At 33.9% G+C, this 12,453-nt stretch overlaps 1 protein-coding gene across 2 annotated transcripts in view; it reads left to right on the top strand.

The window, feature by feature from the left end:
• MEIOB (meiosis specific with OB-fold) overlaps positions 1 to 12,453 on the top strand; it is a 59,731-nt gene that overhangs the window by 24,703 nt on the left and 22,575 nt on the right. For both annotated transcript variants that reach the window (XM_074196003.1, XM_074196002.1), the window contains 3 exons: positions 7,594 to 7,694; positions 10,033 to 10,085; positions 10,183 to 10,278. In XM_074196003.1, coding sequence (XP_074052104.1) covers positions 7,594 to 7,694; positions 10,033 to 10,085; positions 10,183 to 10,278 — 250 coding nt within the window. The remainder of the gene's footprint in view (positions 1 to 7,593; positions 7,695 to 10,032; positions 10,086 to 10,182; positions 10,279 to 12,453) is intronic.

The following is a 12,453-nucleotide window of genomic DNA, read 5'->3' as shown; positions in this document are numbered from 1 at the left end:
GATACTTAAAAGTTGTGATCTTATAGTTTATTGTGCACAGGATGGGGTGGAAAGGAACTAGATCAAGTGCTCCTATGGAAATATTTACCATCTTCCAGACCACTTTTGGTTATTCTCAGAGATATGCTAGCATGTCTGAGGGGACTCTTGACCATAAGCTAATGGAAAAGTATTAAGAAAGAACATGTCTGTACCTCATTTTTGTTCATCTTTTTTTTTTCAGTTTTTTTTTCAAGGCAATGGTGGCTAAGTGGCTTGCCTAAGGCCACACAGCTAGGTAATTATTAAGTGTCTGAGGTCAGATTTGAACTCAGGTTCTCCTGACTCCAGGGCCGGTGCTCTATCCACTGTGCCACCTAGCCTCCCCCTGTACCTCATTTTTGGACCAAGAAGTAGAAACAAGGAAAAGCAGGAAATAGTTTGAAGGAAATCAGACTTCTTTGGAGCACCAGCACAATAGGATCCTCAATAGCTGGTATTCTCAGCAATCAGAATGTTCTCTTCTCATGACTCCTTACATCCATCTTAGGGAGCTTTGTCTTTAGGGCAATATTGATTGTAATTTCTATACCTCTTCATGTAGTCCGGATCACTGGTCTACACACTTTATAACCCTACACCCATGGCAACCTGGAAGCCCAAATCTAAAATAGAAGAAAGGAAGATGAACCAGGATATCAGAGGATATCCTTTACTCCTACTGTAGGACTTTTTCTCATAATGATCAGAAATTCACTGGAATCCTGATTAAGAGGAGAGAGGTAGTTACACTCTTATATGCCAAGAACATTCTCTTCCAATTTCTCTCTCAGTCATCACCCCATTTTCCAGGCAAACAATTCAAAGAACTAAGAGAGAAAGCTTGAATGTGCTGGTAAATGTTTAACAAGAGACTTTCAAAAATGTGCATTTTTAATCTGCATTTTCAACATTTTTTTTTTGCAAGGCAAATGGGGTTAAGTGGCTTGCCCAAGGCCACACAGCTAGGTAATTATTAAGTGTCTGAGACTGGATTTGAACCCAGGTACTCCTGACTCCAGGGCCAGTGCTTTATCCACTATGCCACCTAGCCGCCTCTTTTTCAACATTTTCTCTATAATTTTCATAAGTTTAGCCAATAAGCAAATCGATAAATCAATACCTGGCCCATAGTATTTGCCAATTTCCAGATATTGAAAATTTAACATTTTAGCAATCATGAGCCAGTTTGAACTAATTCCAGCATATGGTGAGGCACAAATTCCATACAGCAGGATCTCTGACAATTTTTCTAGCTCATATCTCCACTGAAGGGAACTCTAGGAATGTCAATATTTGATTTGTGATTCTTGTTTTATTTTATTTTTATAAATGTTATTTTATTCTTTTATTCATTTTATTATAAATAAAATTAGCTTTTCCACAAGCATTGTGGAATAGAAGAACATGATATTCAAAATTGCAAATCTCTATTATGTAGAGATTTTCTACTTTTAAACTATATAATGAATTTCATATGGAATTTTCAATGTTGCCCTATTTGTCAATGATTTTTGCTGATCTTTCTGATATTCAGTTCCCTTTTTTGAGGAGGAGGAGGGAGCAGATGGGTGGGAAGAAGTCCTCTCAACTTTTCTTCTCCCTACTACTTCATTAACCTCCCAGATTGAAGAGACAAAGACCCTTGAAACAATTGTGAATGGCCAAGCAAAGACAAATTTCCACATTAACCAAATCTAAAAAACATATTAGTCTGTATCTCAGAGTCCATCACTTTTCTGTCAGAATGTGGAAAGCAAGCTCTATAATCAGTCATCTGCAATTGTGGTCAGTCAATTCACTGATCTTAATTTTTTCAAAGTTGTCTTTACCTTGTTGTTGTTTCATAAATTATTGTCCTGGTTATGCTTATTTCTCTTTGCTTCAGTTCCTACAACTGGATTTCTCTGAAACTGTCCTTTTCATCATTTCTTTTAGGTCAGTAGTATTCCATTAAAGTCATATACTATAACATGTTCAGCCATTTTCCAATTTATGGGCACTCCCTTAATTTTCCATTCTTTGCCACTTCAAACACAAGTCATTTTCCTCTTTATTGGATATCTTTAAAGCACAGGCCTAATAATAGTATTACTGAATCAAAGGGTATTATACATAATTTAGTGATTTTAGAGGCAACATTCCAAATTGTTATCTGGATTGGAAACTAGATCATTTAACTGGATCAATTCAAAACTCCACCAGCAGTGTATGAATATGCCTGTTTTCCCATGACTTCAACATTTATCATCATTTTTGTCATCTTTGCCAGCCAGATGGATTGGCTATCTTAGAGCTAATTAACATTTTTCCAATTATTAATAATTTGGAGCATTTTTATATGGTTGTTGATACCTTATATTTTTCCTTTTGAAAACTGCCTATCATAATATTTGATCATTTATCTATTGGGAATGGCTCTTGTTTTTGTAAATTTCAATCAATTAATTTTATATCTCAGATATGAGGCCTTTTTCAGAGAAACTTGCTGCAAAGATTCCCCGCCCCAGTTAATGATTTCCCTTTTCATTTTAACTGAATTGTTATTTGTGCAAAAACTTTTAAAATTTTATGTAGTCAAAATTACCTTTTTTCCTTCAGTTAATCTTCTCTAAAGCCTTTTTTCCATGAAATTTTCCCTATCTATAGTTTTGGTAGATATTATCTTATTTGCTCTTTTAATTTATTTATAATGTGATCTTTAATATCTATGTAGTATTTCCCTCTGTCCATCCTTTAAAATCAAGTGAGCTACATCTTCCCTCAGGGTTTTAGGGGGCTAATTGAACTGATGAAGGTATTTCTCTTCATTATGGTTTTGGCTAGGGTTTTGATATGTTATGGGTTTTGTGGATTTATTTTATATCCTACAACTTCGTTTAAATTTTTGTAAAACCATCATGCAGTGCTGATAAATATGTATACCCCTTTCTATTTAGTAACAGCCAAAGATCTATCATATCTCATTCTCTAAAGTTCTATTCAGGTCTTTTACTTCTCACTTTCTTTCATTTTTTTTTTTTTTTGGTTAAATGTATCTAGGCTTTAAGGTACGTTGGGTATCCCACTACAATAGTTTTACAATTCATTTTTTCTTGTAACTAATTTAACTTTTCCTTAAGTGATTTAGATGCTATGCCATTTGGAACAAATATGTTAAGTATTGGTACTCATTGTCCAAGGTACCTTTAAGGATAATGAAATTTTCCAATTTCTCTCTTTTAAAATCAAGCATTTTTTTCTTTTCTTATTTATAAAATGAGAGTAATAGCAACACCTACCTCCTCAAGTTGTTATGAAGATCAAATAATAATTATAAAGCCCTTAGGACAGTGCCTGGCACATATATAAATGTTAACTTTTATTATTATTATTATTATTATTACTATTATTATTATTGTTATTATCCTCGTTTAGTCCCTTCTAATTGTTCAAACATATTTATGTCTCTTTACTGTTGGTTTTATTTTAAAATTTATATTCAACTTTGTTCTTTTCAATAGAAATACTTGAAAATCTTCTGTTTGATTAAAAGTAAAATTTTTTCCTTAAAGATATTCGGTTTTGGGGCGGCTAGGTGGCTTAGTGGATAAAGCACCAGCCTTGGAGTCAGGAGTACCTGGGTTCAAATCCGACCTCAGACACTTAGTAATTGCCTAGCTGTGTGGCCTTGGGCAAGCCACTTAACCCTATCTGCCTTGCAAAAAAAACTTAAAAAAAAAGATTTGGTTTTACAGAATAATTTATTTTTCATTGTAAGATTATATATTTTGCCTTTTGGCATATTGTATATTACAAGCTCTCTTGATATTTGTTGTTCCCAAATTTTACTATACTGACTAGATCCTCAGAACTTGAACTCTTTTTTTTCCTGCATGCAGTATTTTTTTATTTGATCTAGTCTCTCTAGTGACTGATTTTTAGCTTTGACATTCCTGGGAGTTTTCACTTTAGGATTTTGTTTAGAGGATGACCACTGGACTCTTTCTATTTTTCACTTTGACTTATAATTCTAACAGATCTGGGCAGTTTTTACTTGTGATTTCTTGAAATGTTGTATCCGTGTTCTTTTTTGATAACTTTCAGGTAATCCAAATATATATATATATATATATATATATATATATATATATATATATACATATATATATGTATATATATGTATATATATACATACACATACATACACATAATACATATATGTATATAATATATGTATTTTACCCTTAACTTGTTTTCCCAATCAGTTTTTTTATATTAAATGACTTACATTTTCTTTTTTTTTTTTTTAGTCCTTTGATTTTGTTCTAATATTTCTTGTCTCATGAAATCATTTTCTTCTATTTTGTCTAGTCTAATTTTTAGGGAACATGCTACTTGGGTACAATTATCTACTTCTTGTACTGTTATTTATTCTCCTTCAAATCCTTTCCCTCAGGGTGGCTAGGTGGTGTAGTGGATAAAGCACCAGCTTTGGAGTCAGGAGTACCTGGGCTCAAATCCGGTCTCAGACACTTAATAATTACCTAGCTGTGTGGCCTTGGGCAAGCCGCTTAACCCCATTTGCCTTGCAAAAAAAAAAAAAAAACCCTAAAATGTAAATCCTTTCCCTCTGGGGCCCTTATTTATTATTTTTTTATTTTTGTTTTCATTCATTTTCATATCATTTTAAAACTTTTCCTTCTAGGAATTCTAATTGTCCTTTTGACCAAACTTTATTTTTGTTTAAAGCTTTGCTTACAGGTGTTATGGAGTTATTTTCTTCTTTTTCTGGAGCTGTTTCTTCAGTATCCCTGGCTCTGTATCATTGGTGTCTTTTTTGTTCACACTCTCTTTTAGCCTTACTCCCTGAATTGATGCTTTGTGTTTGAATCAGGCTTTATGAAATTCTATAGGGAATGTTGGGGTCTTGTCCAGACAAGACCAGTCCTGATCTGTACTATCTGGGGGGATCTTAGGGTTGACTTGGGCCAGAAAGTTGCAAATTTATGCCCTAAGCAGTATGATCTAGGAATGATCTATGACTGTCCTTCCAATTTAATCTTTGCTTCTGACCTAGTTTCAGATCTGGTAATACCACTACTAAGGCTTGTCCTTTGTTGGAGCTTCAGTAGACAGCTGCTGGAATTGTCTCTATCAGTTAACTGAAAAACTCTTCAGATTCAGAGTGACAGAATTGCAGATTCCCCAGTCCAAGTTTCCTATACCATATCCAGCCACAGGCCTAGTCTTTGTTCTTCCTTGGCCCTGCTCTGAGAGCAGTGAGACAAAGCTGCAGGCTCACTTTAGCTCTGCATCTTCTGCCCAGGTATGCAACTGTATTTTGCAGGACTCATCCCTGATCTGTGCTGAAAGTCTTGAAAACTATCTATCGTCTCAGCAACACAGCTGAAGAATATCCTCTGTTCCTGCTCCCTGTCTAAATATAGCAACAGGTCCTAGTTTCCATTCATACTAGATCTGGGATTCTAGGGAATCCTAGGTCAGATTAACAAAGCTGCCATGCCAGGTTGCCCCTTTTCCATAGTCCTTGCTCCAGTACATAATCATAGGCCCTAGCCTCCATCTATGTTCTAGAAAGTTTGTATGGATCTTTCTGTTTAGAATCCACTCCCCAGTATCCACAGACCTTTGGCTGTCTCCTTGTGCTGACTTGGGCTGCAAAAACAACCTACTTGATTTCTTTTTTATTTGTTTTAATTACCACCTCATCTGGTGCTTTATCTTGATCCTCGTTGGAGCATTTATGGGAGAGAATTGGACTACGTAGTGCTTCTTACTCTGCCATCTAGTGCCAGCCTCCTGACTCATATTTCTCATAAAGTCTCTCTGGGTAGTATATCCCATAAAATCTCTATGACTCATTCTCACACTGTAATAAAACCTAGGAACATTAGTATATTACTTAATTTTCTTTCCCAAAAGGGGCCTTAAGTTCTACTATAAGAATGCACACTAATAAGACATCAACTCTATTAAAGCTTTTATTTAACCCAAGAATTCTTAAAGTATGGTCCAAGTCCTCTTGGGGGGACCTTTAGGGAGGTCTATAAGGTCAAAACTATTTTCACACTAAGACATTAAAATTTTTGTTATGATAAATATCAATAGATTTAACCTATATAAATAAATTATTTTTAAGAGTATAAAGGAGTCCTGAGAACAATGTTAAAAGAAATCCTGATTCAGGCCTCACCCTGACTAATAAAGCAAATTTAGGTAAAGAAAGTTTAAAGGATTTTATCTAGCATGCCAAGGCAGTAAGTATTAGTTGGGTCAGCCTTGATTCAAGCTGTGCACTGCTTTTTATAGACTTCAATAAGCATTCCATATAAGGGCACAAGTATTTTGATTAATTCATGTAATTGTGAAAAAATGGATTAGGGCCACCCTCAGCTCCTAACTCATTTCAGTATTGTGGGAGATGGTATTAGTGAGCATACTTCTTTTCAGGCCAGCCACCAAGTATTCTAAGTTTAAACAAGATTTTAAAATGGAGTCACCCAAACTGACTCAATACAAATAGCAAAAAAAGTTTGAAATTTAGTCAGATAAAAAGTGAAGAATGAGCTCCAACAAAATCCCCTTGCCTATCAGGAAAATTCTTTTCCCTTATTCAGAAACATCTCTGTTGTCTACCATCTCTCCTGGACCTACACCGCCCATTTGATCCACGGTACTTATGAAGAGAGGTTCATTTGGTTCCCTGCTAGTCTTATCTAAAACTCTAGATCACATGTCTTGCTGACATATATTTCCTTGCTATGTTTCTTTCTGCTCTTACTCCATGGTGTATAGGTCTCTTTGAGACATTATTTTCCTTCTTTCTTACTCTTTTTGAGACTATCTGCAGGGTATGAATGATGCAGTAGTCTGTAAATATCATTCATTCCATCTGTCTCTGTCACTGTTTTAGCATCTCTATCTGATACTAGCCCCTTTAATATATATTTTGCATATATATATATATATATATATATGGGAAATCGAATAAATTTTAGTAGATAGATGTTCAATTATAGACATCTTGAGTTGGAGATGCCATCAAGTCATCTAGTTGTAGATGTTTAGCAATAAACTGACGTGAAATGAAGGTTCTGGGGAGACATTTGAGCTACCTGTACAGACTTGGGAGTCATCTTCATAGGTGGTAAATGAAGGCAAAGAAGGGATAGAAAAAAGAATTAAAGAGGGTAACATAATAGAAAGAGCACTGAACTTGGAGTTAGAAGACTTTCCTTTTTGTGTCCTTGGGCAATCCAGCCTCTCTGAACCTTAATTTCTTCATCTGCACAATGAAAACAACAATGGCTGTTTACATCACAGACTACTTCTGAGAATTAAATAAGATGATATTTGTGAAAGTAATTTGTAAAGCATAAATTATTTTAAATATTTTGTCTTGCCAGGTATTTTTGATCAAAAGCTTATCATTGTAAATGACCATTTATTAGTTTTAATGTTTCTGCTTTGTTAGCTTAATAGGTAACCTGTTATATTTCAGTTAATCAGTAAGTATTTAAGTAACTACTATGATTGCTGATGAAGTGTAATGATTTTCTTTATTTTGTTAAGATTGGAGAACCAAAATACTTTACAACATCAGATAGAAGAAAGGGTCAGAGATGTGAAGTAAAGTTATATGATGAAACAGAGTCTTCTTTTGCAATGCTATGGTAAATTGCCTTTTCTGTTTTGAACCATGAATGAAAACATAAATTAAAAATAAAAGAATAAGATCCATTTTGTTATTTTAATGCTACATATTACTAAAAACTACTTAATCTCATTAAGTGAAAATTTTTCCTCAAATAAAGAAATTTACATTTTTTTAATATACTGAACTTGAAGGTATTCATACAATGATTTATTTATTAGATATATACTTATAGCCCTATTTGTATTCTGTAGGACCATCTTGTACTGAGATTCAAGAACCAGAAAGAATCTTAGAGGTCATTTAGATCATATTCCTCATTTTATACAGGAGGAAACTTGAAGCCCAAAAAGATCATGATTTACCAAAAATCACACAAGTAGGAAGTAAAAGAGTCAGAATTTGAACCTAGATTCTCCATCTCTAAACCCAACAGTTCTTCTACTGAAACATACCAAAATAGAAAACATTTTGGAAATAGTTTAAACAGAGAATCATTTATAGTGAATTGCAGTTTTATATCTAATAGTGTTTAGTGAAGTGTTTTAGCATTTAATAAATCCAAGTTTTCCTTAGAACTTGTCATTCTCTGGTAGTAAATTATGCCAAGCTCATAGAAAAATGATGCCAAATATCAATGTACAACATGGAAACAAGGTAAAGACTGACAAAATGCTTTCTGTGGGGGGGGTGGTGGAGGGAGGGAAGTAAGATTGAGGGAAAAATTGTAAAACTCAAAATAAATAAAATCTTTAATTAAAAAAATGATGCCAAATGTAAACTGTCAGAACTTTTAATCCTAAAATTGATACAGTAATATTAATAACCAAGATTCTGAAGAAAAAAGTCCTAAGTAGACTTCAATGTCATGACATGTATAGAGAAGATGCATTAACTTTTAACTAAACTCCACTGTATGTTTAATCCACAGTGACAATTGGGTCTTACCTGGCCTAAAAGAATTAATAATTGCACATAGTTATCTCTCAGGGAATGACAAGGTAGAGAGAAAAGTGGTAATTAATTAAAACAAAATGCCAAAAGAAAGCATGTAGTTTTAGATTTAAAAAAAATCACTTCTAGTTTATGGATTAAATATACTGTGAAACAGATGAATGAATTGCCCATAATACAAGAGAAAATTATAAATTTTCAAGGTATAACTTGAATATTCAGTAGTTTCCAATGAAAGGAAGGAAGGAAGGAAGGAAGGAAGAAGGAAAGAAGGAAGAAGGAGGGAAGGAAGGAAGCTAGCTTATTACAAAAAAATCAGTTGGAATGGGAATCAGTATGTGTGAACTATTTCCTTTGCACATGTTCTTTTGGGGGTATTTTTTTTTAGCTTCCATATAGCCTGGACTAAATAAGTCTTTCCTGTATCTGGAAATAAGGATATCATGGAAGTTCTGGAACAGACTCTTTTCAGGTCCCTGTAGAAGAGAAGATCCTAGGAAGACACCAAAATGTAGAAAAATCATAACTTCCATGATATCCTTATTTCCAGATACAGGAAAGACTTAGGGAATTTGTTTTTGAGTGAGCTCTGAGATTCTTGTTTAAACTAAGCTACCTTATTGACTCTGTGTATGTTGTGTAGTATCTATTCTCTAATGTATACTTCCTCTGATTTCTATTTGCTATTGATTTGCATAAATGGATTTTATTCACTATTTAATACAATTGTTCATTGTGAAACTGATATTTAGTAAGACGGGGGTCAAGTCTGGATATAAATCTAGGGCTATTCCCTTCTCTTTTAAGGGATAGCAATCATAATTTGATAGAGAGCAATTTGAATCTAAAAATTATTTCTCCTTGATTCATAATATTTAAGAGAGCAAATAGATATAATTATAGCATTGTATCCCCCTCTCCCTGAGGAAAACAATGATTAGCTTCTGACCCCAGATTCTTACTTCTCTTCCAAGCAGGAATCAAAGTCTCCCATGGGAAAGAGTTGGGGGGTTTAATGGATAGAGTACCAGCCCTAGAGTCAGGAGAAACCAAGTTCAAATCTGGCCTCAGACAACCCTTTTTGTCTCAGTTTTCTTATCTGTAAAATGAGCTAGAGAAGGAAATGACAAACCACCCCAGTAACTTTACTAAGAAAACCCCAAAAGGGATCTCAGAATCAAAATCTTTACTAAAATGACTCAATAACATCAAGAAAATATTAAGGTAAGGAGTAATTCTTCCAATATTAATATCAGCAAAATTGTATTAACTTTCAACAATTATACAAAGACAATATGATAATATATGCAGTTCAGTAGGATTGACATCTTCTAAAGCTGTAAATACTATTCTTTTAATTTTTCCTAATATGTTCATCCTTTTATTTATTTCCTTTTATTCAGTTGGGATAATGAATCTATTCTACTTACACAGAGTTGGATACCACGAGAAACAGGTATCATACTCAATAATTCTACTCCATATATTATGTTGTTCTGACCTATAAGACAAACACTAAAATAATGAGAAAAATGGCTTTTTCCCCCACACAGTAATATTTGCTGCAGATATAAGAATAAATTTTGATAAATTTCGAAACTGTATGACTGCAACTGTCATCTCGAAAACCATTATAACAGCTAATCCAGGTAAAAATCTTCAAAATGCCTTTCTGAAATTATGTATTGTAAAGGCTGTTGTAGAGTAATGTAAAGTAAATAAAGAAATGAGGTTGGTCAATTTGATTATTTTAACATTTCCTTAAGGTCTAATATTAGAATACTAGGGGCAGCTAAGTGGCACAGTGGATAGAGTACCAGTCCTAAAGGCAGGGAAACTCATCTTCCTGAGTTCAAATCTGATCTCGGATACTTACTAGCTGCGTAACTCTGATCAAGTTATTTAACTCTTGTCTACCTTGTGTTCCTCAGCTATAAAATGAGCTGAAAAAGGAAATGGCATATAGATATTCACATATACCTATATAATTACTAACAGGAAAAGTAGATTAATAATTTAAACCATCTTAATCTAGACTATTTGTCAGTGGTAAAGGATCATTGGGATTCATTTAAATGAACATATTTGAGAGAGAAGAGCAACCTGAATTATTTTTAAAAATCTAAATTATGATATTTTAACCAATGGTGTCAAACTAAAATAGAAATTATTCTTGTGAGTTACATTATCCATTTGAGCTTAGAAAATCATGAATTACATATGTGTTATATTAATTTTGTTAATTTCTCAATCATGTTTTAATTTAGGTCTAATAGCACTTCACAGATTTGTGGACTGAAAGAGCTTTACACTTCTGTTTTCAAATTAATTCAGTTTCTTTACTTTTTTTGGGGGGGGGAATTGGGTTTTTTTGCTGGGCAATGGGATTAAGTTACTTGCCCAAGGTCACACACCTTGGTAATTATAGCATGTCTGAGGTCAGATTTGAACTCAGGTCCTCTTGACTCCAGGGTCAGTGCTCTGTTCAATGCACCACCTTTCTTTACTTTCAAATGATTGTAGCATTGAGATTGATCTTTTTTCCAAATAGTAAAAATTAGTGTGGTTTAAAATTATTAATCCTGTTTGATGCAAAAGATATTGTTGTTGGGGCGGCTAGGTAGCGCAGTGAATAGAGCACCGGCCTTGGAGTCAGGAGTACCTCGGTTCAAATCCGACCTCAGACACTTAATAATTACCTAGCCGTGTGGCCTTGGGCAAGCCACTTAACCCCATTACCTTGAAAAATCTAAAAAAAAAAAAGATGTTGTTGTTGAATCATTTCAGCTATGTCCAACTCTTCATGGCCCCATTTGGAATTTTCTTAGTAAAGATAGTGTGGAATGGTTTGCCATTTACTTTTCCAGTTCATTTTACAGATGAGGAACTGGGGCAAACAGGGTTAAGTACAGGGTTACACAGAGATAGTACATATCTGAGGCCAAATTTGATCTCATAAAGATGAATCTTTTTGATTCTAAGTCCGGTAATCTTATCCATTGTATCATCTAACTACATCATTCTAGAGACTGCTCATTTTATCAATAACCATTTAGATAATGATGTTTTGTGATGTCTGGAATGATGCAGTCATGGGAATTTCTGAGTTTTTCCTCTTTTTTATTCTTTGTTTTAAGCCTATGAGGGATTGCCCCCTGGAAGGAAGATGGGAGAGAGATACATTGGGAAATGTAAATGATGTAAAAACAAAAGATATTAATTACAATTTATTGTTAAAAATAGCTACTGGAGCAGCTAGATGGCACAATGATGCAGTGTTTAGAGCACTGACCTTAGAGTCAGAAGGACCTGAGTTCAAATGTGGCCTCAGACATACAAATACTTACTAGTTGTGTGAACCTGGATAAGTCACTTAATCCTGATTGCATGGCCAAAATAACAAAACAAAATAACTACTATACCAGGGTAAATGCACTCTACCCTCAAATATGTATTCTATCCCTAAAAAATTTGTTTGAAAGTAAAATAGATTTGTAAATGGCATATTAAAAAATAACATTAATTATAGGTCACCCTGAGGTTTTTCACAAGCCTGATTTTGAATGGAAATTGTGGCCTATATTCAAATTAATACAATCATTTTATTAAGTTAATGAACCTTTGTCCCAGCAATTATAATTCTAGGCATATATGTATGTGTGTGTGTGTGTGTGTGTGTGTGTGTGTGTGTGTGTGTGTGTGTATGTATCAGTTCTCTTCATAGTAGATAAAAACATGAAATAGGGATACCTACGTATTAGGGAATAGTTAAACAAATTATTAGATATGAATTTAATGGAATATCATTGTGCCATAAGAAAAAA

This window comes from Macrotis lagotis, chromosome 8 (genome assembly GCF_037893015.1).
Source record: "Macrotis lagotis isolate mMagLag1 chromosome 8, bilby.v1.9.chrom.fasta, whole genome shotgun sequence".
NCBI classification, from domain to species: Eukaryota; Metazoa; Chordata; class Mammalia; order Peramelemorphia; family Peramelidae; genus Macrotis; species Macrotis lagotis.
The sequence above is the reverse complement of the archived record's forward strand: the minus strand, read 5'-3'. Positions and strand labels throughout refer to the sequence as shown.